At 33.6% G+C, this 22,620-nt stretch overlaps 2 protein-coding genes across 2 annotated transcripts in view; both read left to right on the top strand.

The window, feature by feature from the left end:
- The window catches only part of LOC139510829 (uncharacterized), a 193,618-nt gene that overhangs the window by 93,038 nt on the left and 77,960 nt on the right, over positions 1 to 22,620 (top strand). The window lies entirely within an intron of this gene.
- LOC139510360 (mucin-22-like) lies at positions 2,304 to 19,730 on the top strand. The gene is made up of 5 exons (XM_071296944.1): positions 2,304 to 2,370; positions 13,486 to 15,637; positions 16,733 to 16,921; positions 18,569 to 19,235; positions 19,720 to 19,730. The coding sequence occupies exons 2-5, from the start codon at positions 13,493 to 13,495 to the stop codon at positions 19,728 to 19,730; spliced, it is 3,012 nt and encodes a 1,003-aa protein (XP_071153045.1). The 5' UTR covers positions 2,304 to 2,370; positions 13,486 to 13,492.

Genomic DNA, 22,620 nt, shown 5'->3' on the forward strand with positions numbered 1-22,620 from the left:
AAAAAATTCAAATGATTAAAATAGACACTATGATTGATGGGGAATAAACTAATAAACAATGGTTTGTTATAATTAAAAGTTTTAAAATTTTAAAACTGTTTCAAGAAAAATCCTGATTAAAAAATAAGTGAACTAATCTAAATTTATTATTGGAAATTTATTAAGTATATTATAGGCCTTAATTGAATACTATACCTTTTATATTTTTTCATTTTTTTTAAAGATCGTGTTAATCCATTAATCATTTATCTTTTAGACATAATTTACAGAATCACTTTATGTAATGTAGATCAAAAGAAATAAGCAATAAATAAATCTATCATCCTTATATATATATCAAACTCAAACATCTAATACATACATTCTTGAATGAACTGGTCTAAAAATATACCCATTTTGTCAGTGTATATGTGTATTATGAGCACATACATGATAACTATAGGGAACTATATTTCAGTGTGGATACATTTAGTAATATTAGCTAACCTGTCATGCTGTTTGGGAGGCCAGTGCCTAAGTAAAGATTTAGAACAAGTTCTAATCTTTCCAAAAATGAAAATTCTTTCTTCAATTTGATCAATGAAAAGTATGGTGAAGAATTGTCAAATTTCAATTTCTAAGCTAAATGAGAGCGTCAGTGGCAAATATTTCTCGAATATGGGGTTCATTGCGTTTTTACAAAATCTTTATGAGATCTTATGACGTACATTAATTTTTTTTGTACCCTAGTGATTGAAGTTGTATATAGTATCTAAAACTCAATTTAATTTGTAATATTGTTTTCGTTGACAATTTCCAAGTATTACCACGCCTCAACTGAAGAAGTATTTTTGGTGAAGTGTATTTCTTGGTGTACCAAATCTAGTTATATACCATTAAATGTATAGTGCAGTTCCATGTTTAATGACACAAGATGTTCTATATGAAGAAAACTTCCAAGTTGCATGACTAAATAATCAAAATATCTAACAAATTATATCTATGTTTACATGTGTGTAAACAACGATATTTTTTCAACACGAGAAATATGGACCCTCTTTCGTAAACCCAAACAAGGATCAATCTGCCGACAGTTTTCCATGAGAAAATTCTGAGAAGCAAAAACATCGCAGAATGTATAAAGATGTAGCAAGGTCAGATCTAAACAAGAATATTGAATATGATAGCATATGATGATGTCACCCTTTCTATCAATTTAAATTTGATTCACAACTGTTGTCAATGATGAATATTTCATGTACAGTCAATCTGATGATCCCGAAATGAATATTTTACAACTTGTTTAAAATAAGTTCTGATTGTGTTGTCACACCTATATCTCAAGTCTGGACAACTACTGTATTTCAGTGGTTGGGTGTGGATCATGTCTGTCATATCTGATTTTTTGTAAATTGCTTTGTTAATGTATACCTTTCGTTTTCTCTACTGAAATATATCAACATCTCCTCTTTTAATAGTATTAGTATTGCTTAAAGTGGCTATCCCTTTAATATATCAAGATGTGTGGTTACTTTTGTGTTTTTTAATTGAACTGTCATTCAGACTGAGCATGTTTGTAAATTTCGGCTATCAAGTCATAGAAATCATCGGCATATAAAAATAAACATGTATATCAAAATACATAAATATTTATTTCTCCATATACTGAGATAAGCATAACAATATGACCATGAAATTCTAAAATAATAATTATTTCACTTTGTCCAGTAGACTTCAACCTTCTTCCAAATCCAATGCATGATTTCTTTCTGTGATAATCCTACAATAAAGAATATATTATCAATGAAAAAATATATAGAACCTCTAATATAAAAAAGAAGATGTGGTATCAATGCCAATGAGATAACTGTCCACAAGAGACCAAAATGAAACAGACATTAACAACTATAGGTCACCGTACGGCCTTCAACTATGAGCAAAGCCTATACCGCATAGTCAGTTATAAAAGGAATATAATATTAGAATAAAAAAAATAACCTTTCAATTTTATTCCATATGAAATTCATTATTCTACAACAGTTATCTGATATTAAGGCACATCAGTAATCAAACAATCATAACAAGTGCATGTACTTAAGGATGTTATAGTATTAAAAACAGACTCTCTATGCAGACATGGCTTCAAACATTCATGGCATAAAATTATTTTTCTAACAAGTAAAGACTGCTTTTATTTTATCAACAGAACCAAATATAAGTCTGAATTTCTTAAACTAACAATATCAATAAACCTATCATTCGATATCAGACCTCATGTTGTTTATTTACCTTGTCACTCGAGCTTGTCACGTGTGATTCTCAATTATGTATCGGAACTGTCACGATACAGACATTTTCGAAACGGATTAATTTATAATTAATTCTATTTAGGTAAGTTAATTTTCAAGTTTTAATTACGCATGGACGCTTTATGTATCTGTCAAAAAAATTATGAAAAGCCAGTCTGATATCCTCAAAATTAAAATCTTTGAATTAAAATTTAAAAAATTACATAAATATATGATAAATATTTGAAATGAAAATTAATGCACTTGTTAAAGCCGATATTTGGAAACTAAATAGCGAATTATTACAAACGCATTGTTATTTATTTTTTAATTTTTAATTTGAAAAGGCGCTTGTATGATATAAAAACTAGATTTTAAAATAGAGATGACTATCTGAGAATTGTATTAATTTCTACAATTTTCTAATGATTTCGCACAATGAATGACACGTTTTTGAAAGCAGGATGGTTAGTGACCTCATAAGTACTCTGATCGCTTCTTGATGTTTACCACTCTACTCCAGCAGTTCTTTGTGGTTAATTCTGTTTGCTTTTTTATATAATTGTTTCTATACTATATTGTCATTGTATCTTCGAGCAACAAGGTCTTTTAATTACCCGGCCGGGGTTTGAACCCATGACCCCCGCACCCGAGACAAACACGCTACAACGAAACCACACTGAGAGGCGGTCTAAAGAGAGCAATTGTTGTATGTCTTCTTCGTATGGGATCTGTTATTATGGTTCTGTTTCGGATGTTACTCGAAGCCTCAAGGAAGTTAATTTTGTCCACTGATGTTTCGTGTGTAGATTTTATGAATGTCGGACGAGCTATAGTGTTCAAGAAATTCATTCAGGTGGTTTAGGAAATGAGTCTATTCAAAATCATTATCATCAGTAAATTGACCATGATAAGGCTGGTATTCATCACTAGCCAAGGTTTTCAAGTTAGTCTAAGTATTTGCCATATGACGGTGCCGCTTTAGTGCCCATACTAGTGACGTCTACCTGTAAATAGTTTTTGTCATTAAAAGAAAAGTTGTTGTTCTCCAGCTCTAGTTTCTTAACATGGGACTCGTTTGGATGACTGTTGTCTCTCTGTTGGATTGTTCCGTATCTACATTTGTATTCAAATGCTGCTATTGTTTCGTTTTTGGATTATTTGGTTCATACCATGTTCATTGCTAAATATATACATAATCAATATAAATATCAACACAACAATTTTAAAACTGCAAATTACCGCAAAAGTTTGTTCTTCCCATACCGGGATTTGTACTCGTACCATTGGGATATCGTGACAACAACGCTTGCACTTTGTCCAGCGCTCTATACCACACGGGTACCTAGACTAAACTTATAATTCAGCTTTCGGTGCCCTAGTGATATATATATATATATATGTTAATATTCTGAATGTCCTATGTTATCTGCATTATCCGTAACAAGAAACGGCATCATATACACAGATACTTTCCTATGGAATTTGTTTTCTATATTCGTAGCTTTTAGACTCTTTCAAATTTAACATGGGATGATAAATAAAATGGTGTGTGCCCTATATACATAAAAAAACCCGTGCATAATGATTAAGACTGATTTTTGTTTTTGAACAATTAGTATTTTACATTTTGCTGGTTGGTTGTTTTCTAATTAAGTAAATATACTGATGATGAAAAGTAATAATATACAGACAAGATGAAATAATAAATAATATCGATTAATAATTCAGTAATTTATGAAAATAAATGTCCCCCTCCCAATAATACAACTGTAAAATAGATAAAACATTCTTAAGAAAGCAACCCTCTTTCAAACCTAATAGGTATCAGGTCGTCTGTAAAGGGCGATATTATACAGACAGGAAAACTTTACAAACCTAAAGATTTATGCAACCGTACTGATAAAAGATATATATAAATACGAAACAATATGACATAATATCGGATGAAAATTTATAAGGAAATACAAAAGATACTTCATATGTATCATTTCCTCTTGAGCAAAGATCGACCATGACGAATAAATATTTGTAAACGTCATGATTACGATATTAGTAGTACTGACTGTATATAATTATCAGTACAAAAGCACCAAGTTATATTGTTTAATGCAGCATACCAAGGACACTTAAGCAAGGTCATTTCCAAAATCAATAAGTTTACAAAAGTAAATAAAATTGTTTTAAAGATATTTTTCAGCCTTGTATAGTTTTTGCCAGGGTTCTTTGACGTACATAGAACACGACATTCTCCCAAATGGAGCATTGAATTCATCATACCATGTTAAATTATCAAATTTCCACTGTACCAAAATCCCTTATATAGTGTTCATAAATCTTTCGAATCTTTTAAAAATCTTCTCAACATTAAGAATATGTCGCAAAATGATGTTTTATTTTAAAATCTTCTCTATCTCTATATATACGTAATAACACAGTATGCCGCGAAGGGATCATATTACTCACAAAATTTTGCGGAGAAACGTCACGATCATAATTAGTTATTTCATTATTATCTAATCTGCAATTGGATACTAAAAAATGTCAAAAGAGATAATAGATAGATAGATAGATACTTTATTCTCTAAAAACTAGATACAAGTTTACAGAGAAACATACAATATAAATACAGACACAATAGTTAAGGTAAACAAATACCGTAATTATGATGACATGCATGTTTAGTAACATGTAGAATTAATGATATAACATTGAAATACTCAAATGATTTTGAGATAAAATATGAAATAAAATCTTTTTTGTTGATTATACGGAAACAAATCACATATTTGTAAAGACTTGATAATCTTATGCAAAACCAAGTCATAAATAAGCACCGTTTTATTTGGTTTAAAAAAAAGTATTCCTCATAAAATCGGAAGTCACATATTTAAATGGATTAAATCACATTCAAACACAGATGTAAAGAGCTTGAACCAACACTTTCAATTGCATTAATGTACTTAAATCGACAAAGATATACAACAAAACTAAGCGACCGTAAAGTCCACTTTAAACAAGCCAACCTACGGAAAGCTGTTTCTATGTGTTTTCTTATTCTATAAGCGTTCAATCTCTTTGTTTTTATGGTTTCTATTGAGATATTTATGGACGCTATTGAAACAAAGGATTCGGCAATGACTTTGAGGAAAGAAAAAAAAGACGAAATCCTCGATTTTAACCAGTAAACTTTGATATAATCTTTATCCTCTTAAACTGTAGTGCAAGGAATTTATCAATGCATAGCTAAATGCATGTATATATTCCAAAGAAGTTGAAACTTAAGAATACGAATGGAATTAATGAAAAAATAAACGAGTAAACAAAAAATTGTTTTAAATACTTTTAGAAAACCATACAATTTTCATATACAATTCTATAATTTATAATGTCAAGACACAGTGAGTATGCATACAATTGGATGAAAGAATGAGACAGATTTAGGTTGGGGGCTATTTTTATTATTAGTCGAAAAGTCAATAAAAATAACTTTTTGACTTTTGCATAATCGAAGCGCTATCTGGATTTAATATCTCCATGCATTTCATAGCCACAATTTTGAAAGTCTAGGATGCATAAATACTTGGGAGCTGGCTGCATAACCAATAGAAACAAAACCATATACCCAAATATCCCTTTGTATTGCCAGAGGGAGATAGAACTTAAGTTTCGGAATAATTTGATCAATACTGTTTCAAAAAAAGACTGTTCTCTAAAGATGGAAAGCATTATACATAATTTAAGCGATTTATCAAAATTTTGTCTTTGACAATTAAAACTATATTAAAACAACCACTGACCTACAATGGTTCACTTTTAAAATTTGTGACTTGGATGGAAAGTTGTCTCATTGCAGTCACCCAGACCACATCTTCTTATATCTATTTATGATAACAAATTTATTTGCCTATAATTTTAATACAATTTGCCTTGCTTTATTAGACTATCTTTATATAATTCTGAATCCGGTGATGTTATTGAAAATAACAGATAATGATTTAATTAAATTTCTCCAGATGAATGGGAGGAATGATAACTAATCAAACAAAATACTATATTTCCTCAATACAAAAATTTGTGTCGAAGGATTTCAATATCTTTGTTAAATATCTTATTCCAAAAAACGGTAAGTTTATACTAAATGAAAACATCTATGTAGAAATTGTAAGAATGGAATGACCTAGACATTTAAATCATGAATGAACAATTATCAATAGTCACTTGAAAGGCAAGTTCTCAATATTAGCTTAATTACATGCGTTGTAGTGCGGTGACAGAAGTGTAAAAAGTCGTCTAGATCGCGAGTTTAATCTCCCCAAATAACACACGGCTAAAATTGGTCTAAACTTAAAGACAAAAATGCTTCTTTAGTTTTTGCCCTGTCGTCAGAATTTCGTACGGTCACTTTTTTCTAAAAAGTCGTTTTAATGACTGGTAGTATATTGGAGAGTTTCAACCCCCCTTTTTCAAAATGAATAAAAATGGGGATGTTTGCTTACATTTAATTGAAATAGTTTTTCCTGAAGCTATTTTTACATGTCAAAATATGCTATTCAGTATTTTATTTTCTTCTAATCTATAAAATTTGTGAAGTTCAGACTATTTAAAATTGAGGTAATTTTAATTGCAAATTCAGACTCAAACTTTAGTTTCTTCTTCATAGTAGTAATAAAAAATTTCCCATAATATTTTAAGCATATAGTATTTAATAAAACTAATAAGTGATAAAAATTTCGGAACCAAAATATGAAAAAAAACTTAAGAAATCAATGTAAAAAGAATGGAGTAAAAATCTTCATTTCAACACGGAACTCAATCACTTGCCTTCCGTCACGTTTTGTGTATTAGTCAATAATTTGCTTTCAAATGATATATATGAAATTACTACCTTTTTCGCGATTATATACACATATTTTCAATTAAAGTGCACTGTTATATGCCATATACTTTGTTTGTATATGTTTATATTCTATGTTTTTTTGTTATAAAACATCAAATATACTTTGTCAGAAAAGTCTTATTGTAAAATCAAAATAATGACGGATAGTTTCAGTAAATATTGCGTGATATGTCAAGTCCTTTGCAACTTGCTCGATTTAAGTCCAAAGAACAGACAAAAGTCGTTAAATTTTATGCAGTAAATAAAAAATATGCTAAAAAACCTCGATTGCAATTTTAAGTCAGTTTACCAGTTTAGGGAAGTCGACTTTTGTATCTGCATTGCATAAAAGATTGGATGAGGGGAACATCAAGATATTTCATGCGATAGCTGTTAATTTGAAGAACTCCGTGCAGGAAGCTTGACGACATAACATTATCTGAATGTTGTCCCTCAGTTTCGGGTATTCAGTGTACACGTTCTAGAATGCAGTCGTTCATCTGGGGCGCTTGTATATTTTGTTGCAACAAAACATTTTAGAAAGATAAAAAATACTCAAGTTTGAATCAGATGAGCGCATTAATGTTTTATCCGTGTCAGATAATGTTAAAGTTGAAATAGTTTCCCGTCCATCTTTTTAACTTCAAGCACTCTGTCATTTTGGTTGCATTACAAAATATTTGCTTAAAACGAAAAAAAATAAATCCAAACCCGTGGAAGCAGATATTTCAGAACACGATACTGCTTTTACTAATTCTATTTTGGCTATTGACAACGATTTAATGGTCATTCCTCATGGAACCGTTACTTGATAAATATAGATCATTTCTTCAGGCTCATTCTAATTTAAAATATTCTACATGAAAAATGCAGTCTAAACTCATTTATTTCTATAGAAATTCAGTTGTCAAACAACTTCAACAACATATAACATATAACATATTATTTAGTAGCAAATTAACTATTTTAGATGCCATATAAGCTTATAGTCAATTGAAAACTGACCTAAAAATCTCAATGTCAAACTGTAATAGACACAAATAACGGACAGATATTTAATTCCGCTGCAAGTTTACTTAGAAAAGACATCGAAACTCCAAAGAAGACTACCCAACTTTGGATGAATTGTTTCTTCCTTCTTAATTCAGTCAATGCATTCGTATTTATTGCAATTCACTCTATGGTTACTCAATGAAAATGCATACAGCCAAGACTATTCTCATGAAATGGCACCAGAGAAATTGTGGAAAGTCTAAGCAATTGTTGAGGCAATCTTTTTTATTTCACCCCTTTTCATTTAGGATTGGCTTTACAAAGGTACCGTGAGTTTGGTTCAAAACACCTTGTTGAAACATTGAATGCCAATGGATTTTATGCTTCTTAAAATAAAGTGCGACGCTATCTAATGTGTTGCCAACCATGAAATTGAGCGAATTCAAGATAGTGTGTACTTCTCGTATGATGTTTCCCCAGCATCTTTGCAGACAAGCATATTGATGTCATCACACCTTCCTAAACCCCCTTATAGATCTCTGTCAAATCTTGGATGAATTGATAGGGATGGTTTGAAGCTGGTAATTTTTAGGAACAAATGTCTTCGGACTTCCTACAATACCTTGTCTGTACTTGTAAAGAAAAACTCAAAATAACGTGTTTGCTTTGAGCAGAACCTTTCATGTGCAGACCTGTGGCCATGAGTGAAATTTGTAGAAATATTAAAACATGTCAAAATGTTAGAAATTATTATAAATTGAGGAATGTATCTCCCTAATGCAAAGCTCTGATTCATTTCACTGATTTGGCTATACTTTTCGGAACTTTTGGATTATAGCTCTTCATCTTTAATATAAGCTTTGGATGTCACATATTTTGGCCACGAGCATCACTGAAGAGATATGTATTGTCGGAATGCGCATCTGGTGCAGAAAAAATGGTACCGTTATTGTTATTGTGACAGTTGATGAAAATGAACATGATGGAGATAAGGGTTGATTTGGTATAAAAGCTTGTTGCACTGGTACACACGAATCCAGTCGCGAGGTTAGGGGATCGTTGGCCTTAAAAAGTTAAACCCCGCCACTATCTGTATGTGTCAGTTTTAAGATACGAGACGGTAATGCAGTGTTTGTCGTTTGTTTCTATATACTATATTGGTTTCTTTATTATTTATTTTGTACATTAATCAGGCCGTTAGATTTTTTGTTTGTTTTACATTATTCGTTTCGGGAATTGAAGACTTTGCAGTATGACTTTTACTCATTGTTGAAACCCGTACGGGTTCTATAATTGTTTTATGTCTAATTTGGTCTCATTTGGAGAGTTGTCTCATTTGCAATCATATCACATCTTCTTTTTTTATATGGAATACTTTTGAAGTCTGTGGTACGATGCAAGGGAAAAAAGGGGGGATATAGTTATAAAACCTATAATGTAATAGATAGTAACCAGAGTTAATTACACATCAAAAGATAATACTATGGTAGCAGTAATAATTGTGAAGAAAAAAACAAAAAGCAACGAGTAGTCTATAAAAAAACCTGAAGTATCCGCAAATTCAATTTGAGGTCATATTTGACTGTAGTGTTCTATGGCTTTGGTTTGATACCTCACCAAATATGATAGTTTAAAAAATAATTTTAAAGTATTGTCCTGCATGACACTTGATTTTTACCTGAAATTGATATTTTTCTAAGGTTTAGGTGCTCTTAACATTTTATAGGTTGAAAACTTGATTTTTGAAGTTTTGTTTATATAACGTCGTTTTAGGACTTTTTTTGATAAAAAAATCTCTATGATTAAGGTTTATGTATAAAAACAAACATTACTAAAGCCAGAATAGTATCATTTGTATTTAGGTAGAGTTTAGAAATAGAAAAAAATGTCAAAATTGAAACCCACCCAAATTTTCACAAATTTTTACATATGACTTTTGACCTCAATTAAAAAAAAATGTGAACATATCAAGTCCTGACGACAGGAACATTCTTATAGTACATGATTTCCTCTTTCCAATGATATATTATGTAGGTGTGTGTTCGGTGGGGATATTAAATTCCAAAAAATCTGCCTTCAGTCACCGCACTATTGGTATGTACTTGATCGCCTTGATTTAATATAGAAAAAAGTATTCAAAATTTTAATTGTCAATTTTTCAATAAGAAAGACGTAAGGACATGATAAATATTGTAAATAAACGTAGGTTTTAAATAGAATGGACACGTTGAAAAATATTAAATTGATTTACAAGAAAAACTTTAGCTATTAGATCATTTTCAAATACCTGATAATTTATTACACATACTTTAAATATTAAATACGATGGGTTTTAATCAGTTGTGTTTATTTAAGTGGTAATGTATCGTGTTCGCCATTTTTATTGGTCATATATTCGGTTTCTGTTCCCACCTAAAAGTATGTTTGTTTTTGTATCATAAAGGAGCGAAATGCCCATGTTAAATTAAAACAGCATTTACTTTTGTCAGGTTTTAAAGGTTTGAGATATAAAAACTTGGTCAGCAGAGCAATTACAAGATTTAAATATGTATTTTGCTCATTGTTAAAGGCTGTAGTATGACCTGAAGGTGTTCACATCATTATCCTTTGGTGGATAGTTGTCTCATTGGTAATCACATCCTTTCTTTTTTTATTTTATAAATCTTGTCCAAATGCAGGTCAGAGGCGGATTTAGGGGGCAGGGGGCCCGGGCCCCCTATTTTCGGGGGGAAATTTGGTTGATTATATAGACGTTACGCACGGTATTGGTGTCACTCAGCGTTACACAACGTTCCCAATAAAACGTCGATTTTGACGTTGTACCACGGAAAGTTTCAAACGTACCTAACCTTATATTCTACTCATGTGAAATGTTTCGAAACTTTAAAATTAGTTTGATTATATGAGTGAAACAAATGCAGGAAAAATCTGAGTCTACCTCTTTAATCTTAGGACGAACGTGCTTCTAACATATCATGGCAGTCTTTGCTTATAACCTTCGATGTCTTATTTTCTTTTTTTTTCCACTATTTGTGTATTACCAGTTTCTTCTATTTTTAAAATTTTAGCAATGTTCTCTCTGCCAGAAGACGTCTCCAGTCTTGGCTAGTAAATTTGTTAATATTTAGTTTATTGTTTCTGTCTCTTTGTCCCAATTACACGTTTATATTTATATGTTTGTTTTAATTTGGTAATTTCTCTCCCTCAATTTACGTTTATATGCAAATGCTTCTTGATATGATGTGAAAGATGTAGTATAGGTCGAAAGATAAGTTTTTTTTTCGTAATCTTACTTTATCAACACTTTAATTATAAGAATTTTGTTTTATTTCTTTTTCTTAAACAGTGGCTTTTACTTACATTATAACTCATATTATTAATTTTATCGAATAAGTCCACAATCTTAACATCAATTACGATTTTATGGGAAAACTTAAAAATAACATATTTTGAAAAACCCCTAACGAAAAATGTGCATCTAGTTTGAAAAAGTGCCCTTATGCTGCCGTTGTAAACTTTCTATGTTTTAATTAAGTTGGTCGGGGTCTAAATCATATTTTTAAAAATAAAATATTATCTTTGATTACAATTTTTAAATCAGGGTTGTTTTACCAAGCAAGTAACTATAAAACAGTGGCATTTACACATTTTGTACATAAATCAGGCCGTTAGTTTTCTCGTTTGAATTGTCTTACATTTGTCATTTCGGGCCTTTTATAGCTGAATAAAAGGTAAATGTTTAACTTATTGTTGATTGCCATACAGTGACCTATAGAAATTATTAACTGGTCTTTAAGTTTGCCTCGTTGTCAATAATACGGCCGCATCTTCTTACTTTATTATGAAAATGAGAACGGGTGATTCTGTATTGTTTTATTTTTGCTTTCGGACACATATTTTACGAGCTATTCTTTCATCTGATTTTTTTTTCTCAAACTCAAGCTTCAAAAAAGTTTCGGCGATCTATACTTTTTATAATAGAATTTGGCAACGTATGGAAAACTCTTACATATCCAATACCTACCAAACAGATTACCAGCAGGTCGAATTTCAATTTTGAATAATATGATTATATTTATTTGCCCAGATGTGTATTTTTAAGTAACTGCTATATGTACATGCATAATCACATGGATCAAAGTTTTCTCAAACTCTTCTAAAGTTCTGAACTACTGAACATCGGATTACCGCAAGTTCTTGTTGATGGTCACAAGCACTTGTCTCAGAAAAAAAATCACATTTCTTTACCTGAAAGTGATGATTATGTACAGAGATATATTTTTTTCTGAGACAAGTTCGTGCGTGGATGATGAATAAATGACAGAGAATTCAACATCACTGCTGTCATATCTATTATATTGTAGTGATACAAATCTGTATACTCTGGTTTGTTGTTATATATCATATTAATAATATAATAATATTAATAACCCATACTTGTTTTATAGACTTTTGTCATATAAACTATAATGGGAAAATAAATCAGTAGATGCAACTACTATCACATGGATTGATAACACATAGTTAACAATATGAACATTTGAAGTGTTGTTGGTTGTCGTGTCTTTTGAAGGTTTCTTCGCTATTTCGATTGTATGATTTAAAATAAAACACGTTTATTTGATAATTGAAAATTTAAAAAAAAATACAACGTATGGTCTTGTTAATCAACTATAACGATAGTTTAAATATATTTTATTGTTCAAAATAACAAATGGATTAGACACAAGTTTTACAACTTAGTAACGTCTTCTCCAAACTATAACGATGGAATCAAAAAGCTTCGTGTTCTAACTAAGAAACCAATACACTGCTACCTGCAGTTGGGGATCCAGAATTATCATAAGCAGGGGCCCACTGGCAGCCTACGAAGTGCCTGCTCCGTTCATGCATCAGAGATTCCCTATATAATGAACCAGAAAATAGGGGGCCTGGGCACCCTGCCCCCTAAATCCGCCTCTAACCAGCATTTGGACAAGATATATAAAAAAAAAAATAATGGATGTGATTATCAATGAGACAACTATCCACCACAGGACAATAATGTGAACACCTTCAGGTCATACTACAGCCTTTAACAATGAGCAATATACATATTTATATTTTGTAATTGCTCTGCTGACCAAGTTTTTATATCTCAAACCTTTAAAACCTGACAAAAGTAAATGCTGTTTTAATTTAACAAGGGCATTTTGCTCCTTTGTGATAAAAAACAAACATACTTTTAGATGGGAACAGAAACCAAATATATGACCAATAAAAATGGCGAACACAATCATTACCACTTAGGTAAACACAACTGATTAAAACCCATCGTATTTAATATTTTCTTCTTATTTTTTTCAGTGCCACAATGTTAAAAATAGGACGACGGATAAAAACTTCGATGGCAGTAAGAATTTTAATAGCGCTACTTTTCTTAGGATCTATTGCTTTATCAACAGCAACGACATCAACAGAAGGAACAACCTTAGAAACTACAACTGAAGGAACTACCTTAAAAACAACAACTGAAGGAACTACCTTAGGAACAACCACAGAAGGAACTACTTTAGAAACTACAACTGAAGGAACTACAATAGAAACAACAACCGAGGGAACTACCTTAGAAACTACAACTGAAGGAACTACAAAAGAAACAACAACTGAGGAAACTACCTTAGAAACTACAACTGAAGGAACTACAATAGAAACAACAACTGAGGGAACTACCTTAGAAACTACAATTGAAGGAACTACAATAGAAACAACAACTGAGGGAACTACCTTAGCAACTACAACTGAAGGAACAACATTAGAAACTACAACTGAAGGAACTACAATAGAAACAACAACTGAGGGAACTACCTTAGAAACTACAGCTGAGGGAACTACCTTAGAAACTACAACTGAAGGAACTACATTAGAAACTACAACTGAAGGAACTTCCTTAGTAACTACAACTGATGAAACTACATTAGAAACTACAACTGAGGGAACTACCTTGGAAACTACAACTGAAGGAACAACATTAGAAACTACAACTGAAGGAACTACAATAGAAACAACAACTGAGGGAACTACCTTAGAAACTACAACTGAAGGAACTACCTTAGAAACTACAACTGAAGGAACTACAATAGAAACAACAACTGAGGGAACTACCTTAGAAACTACAACTGAAGGAACAACATTAGAAACTACAACTGAAGGAACTACAATAGAAACAACAACTGAGGGAACTACCTTAGAAACTACAACTGAAGGAACTACCTTAGAAACTACAACTGAAGGAACTACTATAGAAACAACAACTGAGGGAACTACCTTAGAAACTACAACTGAAGGAACTACATTAGAAACTACAACTGAAGGAACTACATTAGACACTACAACTGAGGGAACTACCTTGGAAACAACTACAGAGGGAACTACCTTAGAAACTACAATTGAAGGAACTACAATAGAAACAACAACTGAGGGAACAACCTTAGAAACTACAACTGAAGGAACAACATTAGAAACTACAACTGAAGGAACTACAATAGAAAGAACAACTGAGGGAACTACCTTAGAAACTACAACTGAGGGAACTACCTTAGAAACTAAAACAGAGGGAACTACCTTAGAAACTACAACTGAAGGAACTACATTAGAAACTACAACTGAAGGAACTTCCTTAGAAACTACAACTGATGCAACTACATTAGAAACTACAACTGAGGGAACTACCTTGGAAACAACTACAGAGGGAACTACCTTAGAAACTACAACTGAGGCAACTACATTAGAAACAACAACTGAAGGAACTACCTTGGAAACAACAACAGAGGGAACTACCTTAGAAACTACAACTGAGGGAACTACCTTAGCGACTACAACTGAGGGAACTACATTAGAAACTACAACTGAAGGAACTACATTAGAAACTACAACTGAAGGAACTACCTTAGAAACAACAACAGAAGGAACTACCTTAGAAACTACAACTGAAGGAACTACCTTAGAAACTACAACTGAGGGAACTACTTTAGAAACTACAACTGAGGGAACTACCTTAGAAACTACAACTGAGGGAACTACCTTAGAAACAACAACTGAGGGAACTACCTTAGAAACTACAACTGAAGGAACTACCTTAGAAACTACAACTGAGGGAACTACATTAGAAACAACAACTGAAGGAACTTCCTTAGAAACTACAACTGAAGGAACTACTTTAGAAACTACAACTGAGGGAACTACCTTAGAAACTACAACTGAAGGAACTACCTTAGAAACAACAACTGAAGGAACTACCTTGGAAACTACAACTGAAGGAACTACCTTGGAAACTACAACTGAGGGAACTACCTTAGAAACTACAACTGAAGGAACAACCTTAGAGACTACAACTGAGGGAACTACCATAGAAACTACAACTGAAGGAACTACCTTAGAAACTACAACTGAGGGAACTACATTAGAAACAACAACTGAAGGAACTACCTTAGGAACTACAACTGAAGGAACTACCTTAGCAACTACAACTGAGGAAACTACCTTAGAAACTACAACTGAGGGAACTACCTTAGAAACAACAACTGAAGGAACTACCTTAGAAACTACAACTGAAGGAACTACCTTAGAAACTACAACTGAGGGAACTACATTAGAAACAACAACTGAAAGAACTACCTTAAAAACTACAACTGAAGGAACTACATTAGAAACTACAACTGAAGGAACTACATTAGAAACTACAACTGAAGGAACTACCTTAGAAACAACAACAGAAGGAACTACCTTAGAAACTACAACTGAAGGAACTACCTTAGAAACTACAACTGAGGGAACTACTTTAGAAACTACAACTGAGGGAACTACCTTAGAAACTACAACTGAGGGAACTACCTTAGAAACAACAACTGAGGGAACTACCTTAGAAACTACAACTGAAGGAACTACCTTAGAAACTACAACTGAGGGAACTACATTAGAAACAACAACTGAAGGAACTTCCTTAGAAACTACAACTGAAGGAACTACTTTAGAAACTACAACTGAGGGAACTACCTTAGAAACTACAACTGAAGGAACCACCTTAGAAACAACAACTGAAGGAACTACCTTGGAAACTACAACTGAAGGAACTACCTTGGAAACTACAACTGAGGGAACTACCTTAGAAACTACAACTGAAGGAACAACCTTAGCGACTACAACTGAGGGAACTACCATAGAAACTACAACTGAAGGAACTACCTTAGAAACTACAACTGAGGGAACTACATTAGAAACAACAACTGAAGGAACTACCTTAGAAACTACAACTGAAGGAACTACCTTAGCAACTACAACTGAGGAAACTACCTTAGAAACTACAACTGAGGGAACTACTTTAGAAACAACAACTGAAGGAACTACCTTAGAAACTACAACTGAAGGAACTACCTTAGAAACTACAACTGAGGGAACTACATTAGAAACAACAACTGAAAGAACTACCTTAAAAACTACAACTGAAGGAACTACATTAGAAACTACAACTGAAGGAACTACCTTAGAAACTACAACTGAGGGAACTACCTTAGAAACTACAACTAACAGAACTACCTTAGAAACTACAACTGAGGGAACTACCTTAGAAACTACAACTGAGGGAACTACCTTAGAAACTACAACTGAGGGAACTACCTCAGGAACAACCACAGAGGCAACTACATTGGAAACTACCACTGAGGGAACTACCTTGGAAACTACAACTGAAGGAACTACCTTAGAAACTACAACTGAAGGAACTACCTTAGAAACAACAACTGAGGCAACTACATTAGAAACTACAACTGAAGGAACTACATTGAAAACAACCACAGAAGGAACTACCTTAGAAACTACAACTGAGGGAACTACCTTAAGAACTACAACTGAGGGAACTACCTTAGCGACTACAACTGAGGGAACTACATTAGAAACTACAACTGAAGGAACTACATTAGAAACTACAACTGAAAGAACTACCTTTGAAACAACCACAGAAGGAACTACCTTAGAAACTACAACTGAAGGAACTACCTTAGAAACTACAACTGAGGGAACTACCTTAGAAACTACAACTGAGGGAACTACCTTAGAAACTACAACTGAGGGAACTACCTTAGCGACTACAACTGAGGGAACTACATTAGAAACTACAACTGAAGCAACTACATTAGAAACTACAACTGAAGGAACTACCTTTGAAACAACCACAGAAGGAACTACCTTAGAAACTACAACTGAAGGAACTACCTTAGAAACTACAACTGAGGGAACTACCTTAGAAACTACAACTGAGGGAACTACCTTAGAAACAACAACTGAGGGAACTACCATAGAAACTACAACTGAAGGAACTACATTAGAAACTACAACTGAGGGAACAACCTTGGAAACTACAACTGAAGGAACTACCTTGGAAACTACAACTGAAGGAACAACCTTAGCGACTACAACTGAGGGAACAACCTTAGCGACTACAACTGAGGGGACTACTTTAGAAACTACAACTGAGGGAACTACATTAGAAACAACAACTGAAGGAACTACCTTAGAAACTACAACTGAAGGAACTACCTTAGAAGCTACAACTGAGGGAACTACCTTAAAAACTACAACTGAGGGAAATACCTTAGAAACTACAACTGATGGAACTACCTCAGGAACAACCACAGAGGCAACTACATTAGAAACAACCTCTGAGGGAACTACCTTGGAAACTACAACTGAAGGAACTTCCTTAGAAACTACAACTGAAGGAACTACCTTAGAAACTACAACTGAAGGAGCTACATTAGAAACTACAACTGAGGGAACTACCTCAGAAACTACAACTGAGGGAACTACCTTAGAAACTACAACTGAGGGAACTACCTTGGAAACAACTACAGAGGGAACTACCTTAGAAACTACAACTGAAGGAACTACAATAGAAACTACAACTGAGGGAACTACCTTAGAAACTACAACTCAGGCAACTACATTAGAAACTACAACTGAAGGAACTACCTTGGAAACAACCACAGAGGGAACTACCTTAGAAACTACAACTGAGGGAACTACCTTAGAAACTACAACTGAGGGAACTACCTTAGCGACTACAACTGAGGGAACTACATTAGAAACTACAACTGAAGGAACTACATTAGAAACTACAACTGAAGGAACTACCTTAGAAACAACCACAGAAGGAACTACCTTAAAAACTACAACTGAAGGAACTACCTTAGAAACTACAACTGAGGGAACTACCTTAGAAACAACAACTGAAGGAACTACCTTAGAAACTACAACTGAAGGAACTACCTTAGAAACTACAACTGAGGGAACTACCTTAGAAACTACAACTGAAGGAACAACCTTAGAAACTACAACTGAAGGAACTACCTTAGAAACTACAACTGAAGGAAGTACCTTAGAAACTACAACTGAGGCAACTACATTAGAAACAACAACTGAAGGAACTACCTTGGAAACTACAACTGAGGGAACTACCTTAGAAACTACAACTGAAGGAAAAACCTTAGCGACTACAACTGAGGGAACTACCTTAGAAACTACAACTGAGGGAACTACCTTAGAAACTACAACTGAGGGAACAACATTAGAAACAACATCTGAAGGAACTACCTTAGAAACTACAACTGAGGGGACTACCTTAGAAACTACAACTGAAGGTACAACCTTAGAAACTACAACTGAGGGAACTACCTTAGAACCTACCACTGCAGGAACTACCTTAGAAACTGCAACTGCAGGGACTTCCCTAGAAACTACAACTGAAGGAACTACAATAGAAACTATAACTGAGGGAACTTCTTTAGAAACTACAACTGAGGGAACTACCTTAGATACTACAACTGCAGGAACTACCTTAGAAACCACAACTGCAGGAACTACAACTGCAGGAACTACATTAGAAACAACAACTGAGGGTACTACCTTAGAAACTACAACTGAGGCAACTACATTAGAAACTACAACTGCAGGAACTACCTTAGAAACAACAACTGCAGAAACTACATTAGAAACTACAACTGCAGGAACTACCTTAGAAACAACAACTGAGGGAGCTTCTTTAGAAACTACAACTGAGGGAAGTACCTTAGAAACTACAACTGAAAGAACTACCTTAGAAACTACAACAGAAGGAACTACCTTAGAAACTACAACTGAAGGAACTACCTTAGAAACTACAACTGAGGGAACTACCTTAGAAACAACAACTGAAGGAACTACCTTGGAAACTACAACTGAAGGACCTACCTTGGAAACTGCAACTGAGGGAACTACCTTAGAAACTACAACTGAAGGAACTACCTTAGAAACTACAACTGAGGGAACTACATTAGAAACAACAACTGAAGGAACTACCTTAGAAACTACAACTGAAGGAACTACCTTAGAAACTACAACTGAGGGAACTACCTTAGAAACTACAACTGCAGGAACTACCTTAAAAACAACAACTGCAGGAACTACATTAGAAACTACAACTGCAGGAACTACCTTAGAAACAACAACTGAGGGAGCTTCTTTAGAAACTACAACTGAGGGAAGTACCTTAGAAACTACAACTGAAAGAACTACCTTAGAAACGACAACAGAAGGAACTACCTTAGAAACTACAACTGAAGGAACTACCTTAGAAACTACAACTGAGGGAACTACCTTAGAAACAACAACTGAAGGAACTACCTTGAAAACTACAACTGAAGGAACTACCTTGGACACTACAACTGAGGGAACTACCTTAGAAATTACAACTGAAGGAACTACCTTAGAAACTACAACTGAGGGAACTACATTAGAAACAACAACTGAAGGAACTACCTTAGAAACTACAACTGAAGGAACTACCTTAGAAACTACAACTGAGGGAACTACCTTAGAAACTACAACTGAGGGAACAACCTTAGAAACTACAACTGAAGGAACTACCTTAGAAACTACAACTGAAGGAAGTACCTTAGAAACTACAACTGAGGCAACTATATTAGAAACAACAACTGAAGGAACTACCTTGGAAACTACAACTGAGGGAACTACCTTAGAAACTACAACTGAAGGAACAACCTTAGCGACTACAACTGAGGGAACTACCTTAGAAACTACAACTGAAGGAACTACCTTAGAAACTACAACTGAGGGAACAACATTAGAAACAACATCTGAAGGAACTACCTTAGAAACTACAACTGAGGGAACTACCTTAGAAACTACAACTGAAGGTACAACCTTAGAAACTACAACTGAGGGAACTACCTTAGAACCTACCACTGCAGGAACTACCTTAGAAACTGCAACTGCAGGGACTTCCCTAGAAACTACAACTGAAGGAACTACAATAGAAACTACAACTGAGGGAACTACTTTAGAAACTACAACTGAGGGAACTACCTTAGATACTACAACTGCAGGAACTACCTTAGAAACCACAACTGCAGGAACTACAACTGCAGGAACTACATTAGAAACAACAACTGAGGGAACTACCTTAGAAACTACAACTGAGGCAACTACATTAGAAACTACAACTGCAGGAACTACCTTAGAAACAACAACTGCAGGAACTACATTAGAAACTACAACTGCAGAAACTACCTTAGAAACAACAACTGAGGGAGCTTCTTTAGAAACTACAACTGAGGGAAGTACTTTAGAAACTACAACTGAAAGAACTACCTTAGAAACTACAACAGAAGGAACTACCTTAGAAACTACAACTGAAGGAACTACCTTAGAAACTACAACTGAAGGAACCACCTTAGAAACTACAACTGAGGGAACTACCTTAGAAACTACAACTGAGGGAACTACCTTAGAAACAACCACAGAAGGAACTATCTTAGAAACAACAACTGAGAGAACTACATTAGAAACTACAACTGAGGCTTCAACGTTAGAAACTACAACTGAGGCTTCAACGTTAGAAACTACAACTGAGGCGACTACAACACAGACAACAACATATGAATATACAACAGCTGCAACGACTTTAGAAACCACAAAATCACCAGATATCACAACCCAGCCAGTAACAACAACAACAATGTCAACAACATCTTCTACACAAACAACAACCACAGTACAGACAACATCAGCTGCAGCAAGTGCTTCAGGTAGGGTATTTTTTTTCTTAAGGTAGTACAATACAAAGATTATTTACCTCCAATTCCCCAATTTCAAAATGCTGTAACTTTCTTTATAATGCTGGAAAAGTTATAAATGTGGTATGTATGGATAGCTAACAGATTACTGTTTCAAATTAATATAATGCAATGTTAGTATTATACAACAATTATGTAATCAATTATAATTTTAACTGTGTCTACACAATTTTACAAGACATTTCCACATTCAGTTGAAATTAGCTTCTTCATTGATATCCCGAGAGGGTTGATTTTATCATATGTTGTTTCTGGAGCCATTATCTACAAAAGTGTGTCTCAGATTTTGGATAGAATGTATAGATCAAATTTTACACCGATTCAAATAGTATCTACTTTTATGTGGTAATGATGTTTACACTAATTAGAGATTTATGAGAGAATGGAACACGATAGGGATAATTTGAGACACCCTTTTGTAGCTCCTGCTGTGTTGATTAAGATTTCGTTGTATTTTCCTGTATAATTATAGAGATGAAAGAGCTAACTTCATTCAAGTGAACTAACCAAGATTTTGCCATTAATTGCATAATAATTGATTACACAATGATTGCATAACAAAAATATTGCATTCATTTAAAAGATTAATCTTTTATCTATCTATGTTTACCTCTTTCATTAATTCATATGCAGTCTGAAGAAAGTAACCGCATTTTAAAGGTTGGAGATTGGAAGTAAACAAATCTTTGTAATGTGTTACCTTAAATATAGAAACATATGCCAATTTGTTAGGAAATAGGTAGATAAACCGTGACAGGTTTGCCTTTCTTTGGATTTATCGACATACGAAATTCGATTATGTTGTAAGATTTTAATTCAAATTTTCAGAAACAAATATGCATGCATTGTACTTAACTAAAAAGTTCAAACCATTGTGATTGGTTATCAGTGACATACACAATGGATTTTTGGCTAATTTTCATATTTAGTGTAAGACCATATATAAGGCTTATAATTTCACCACGTGACACCATGCAACTTTTTTCCAACTCGAAGCAGAGTTTGAGTTTGTCCGTTTTAATGGACTTTCTCTTTTAGACTTTACAATGAGGTATGATTTTGTTATACTTTTTACTGCTATGTCAGACGTATATATATAAGCGCGTTTTGCCTACTGCTTTTTAAACAGCAAGTAAATTTTAAAATGGTCGTATCAATGATATTTCATTTAAACACATGACTGGTGTCTCGCAGAGGAAACATGTGCCAATAGTGGCATAGACTGTGTGGTTGCAAACACCCGGTTCATAGTTTAGTCGCGGACGGGCGTTTGTTTCTACATAAACCGCTTCAGTGGCGCTAAATTCAAATAATT

Source organism: Mytilus edulis, chromosome 2 (assembly GCF_963676685.1).
Source record: "Mytilus edulis chromosome 2, xbMytEdul2.2, whole genome shotgun sequence".
NCBI classification, from domain to species: Eukaryota; Metazoa; Mollusca; class Bivalvia; order Mytilida; family Mytilidae; genus Mytilus; species Mytilus edulis.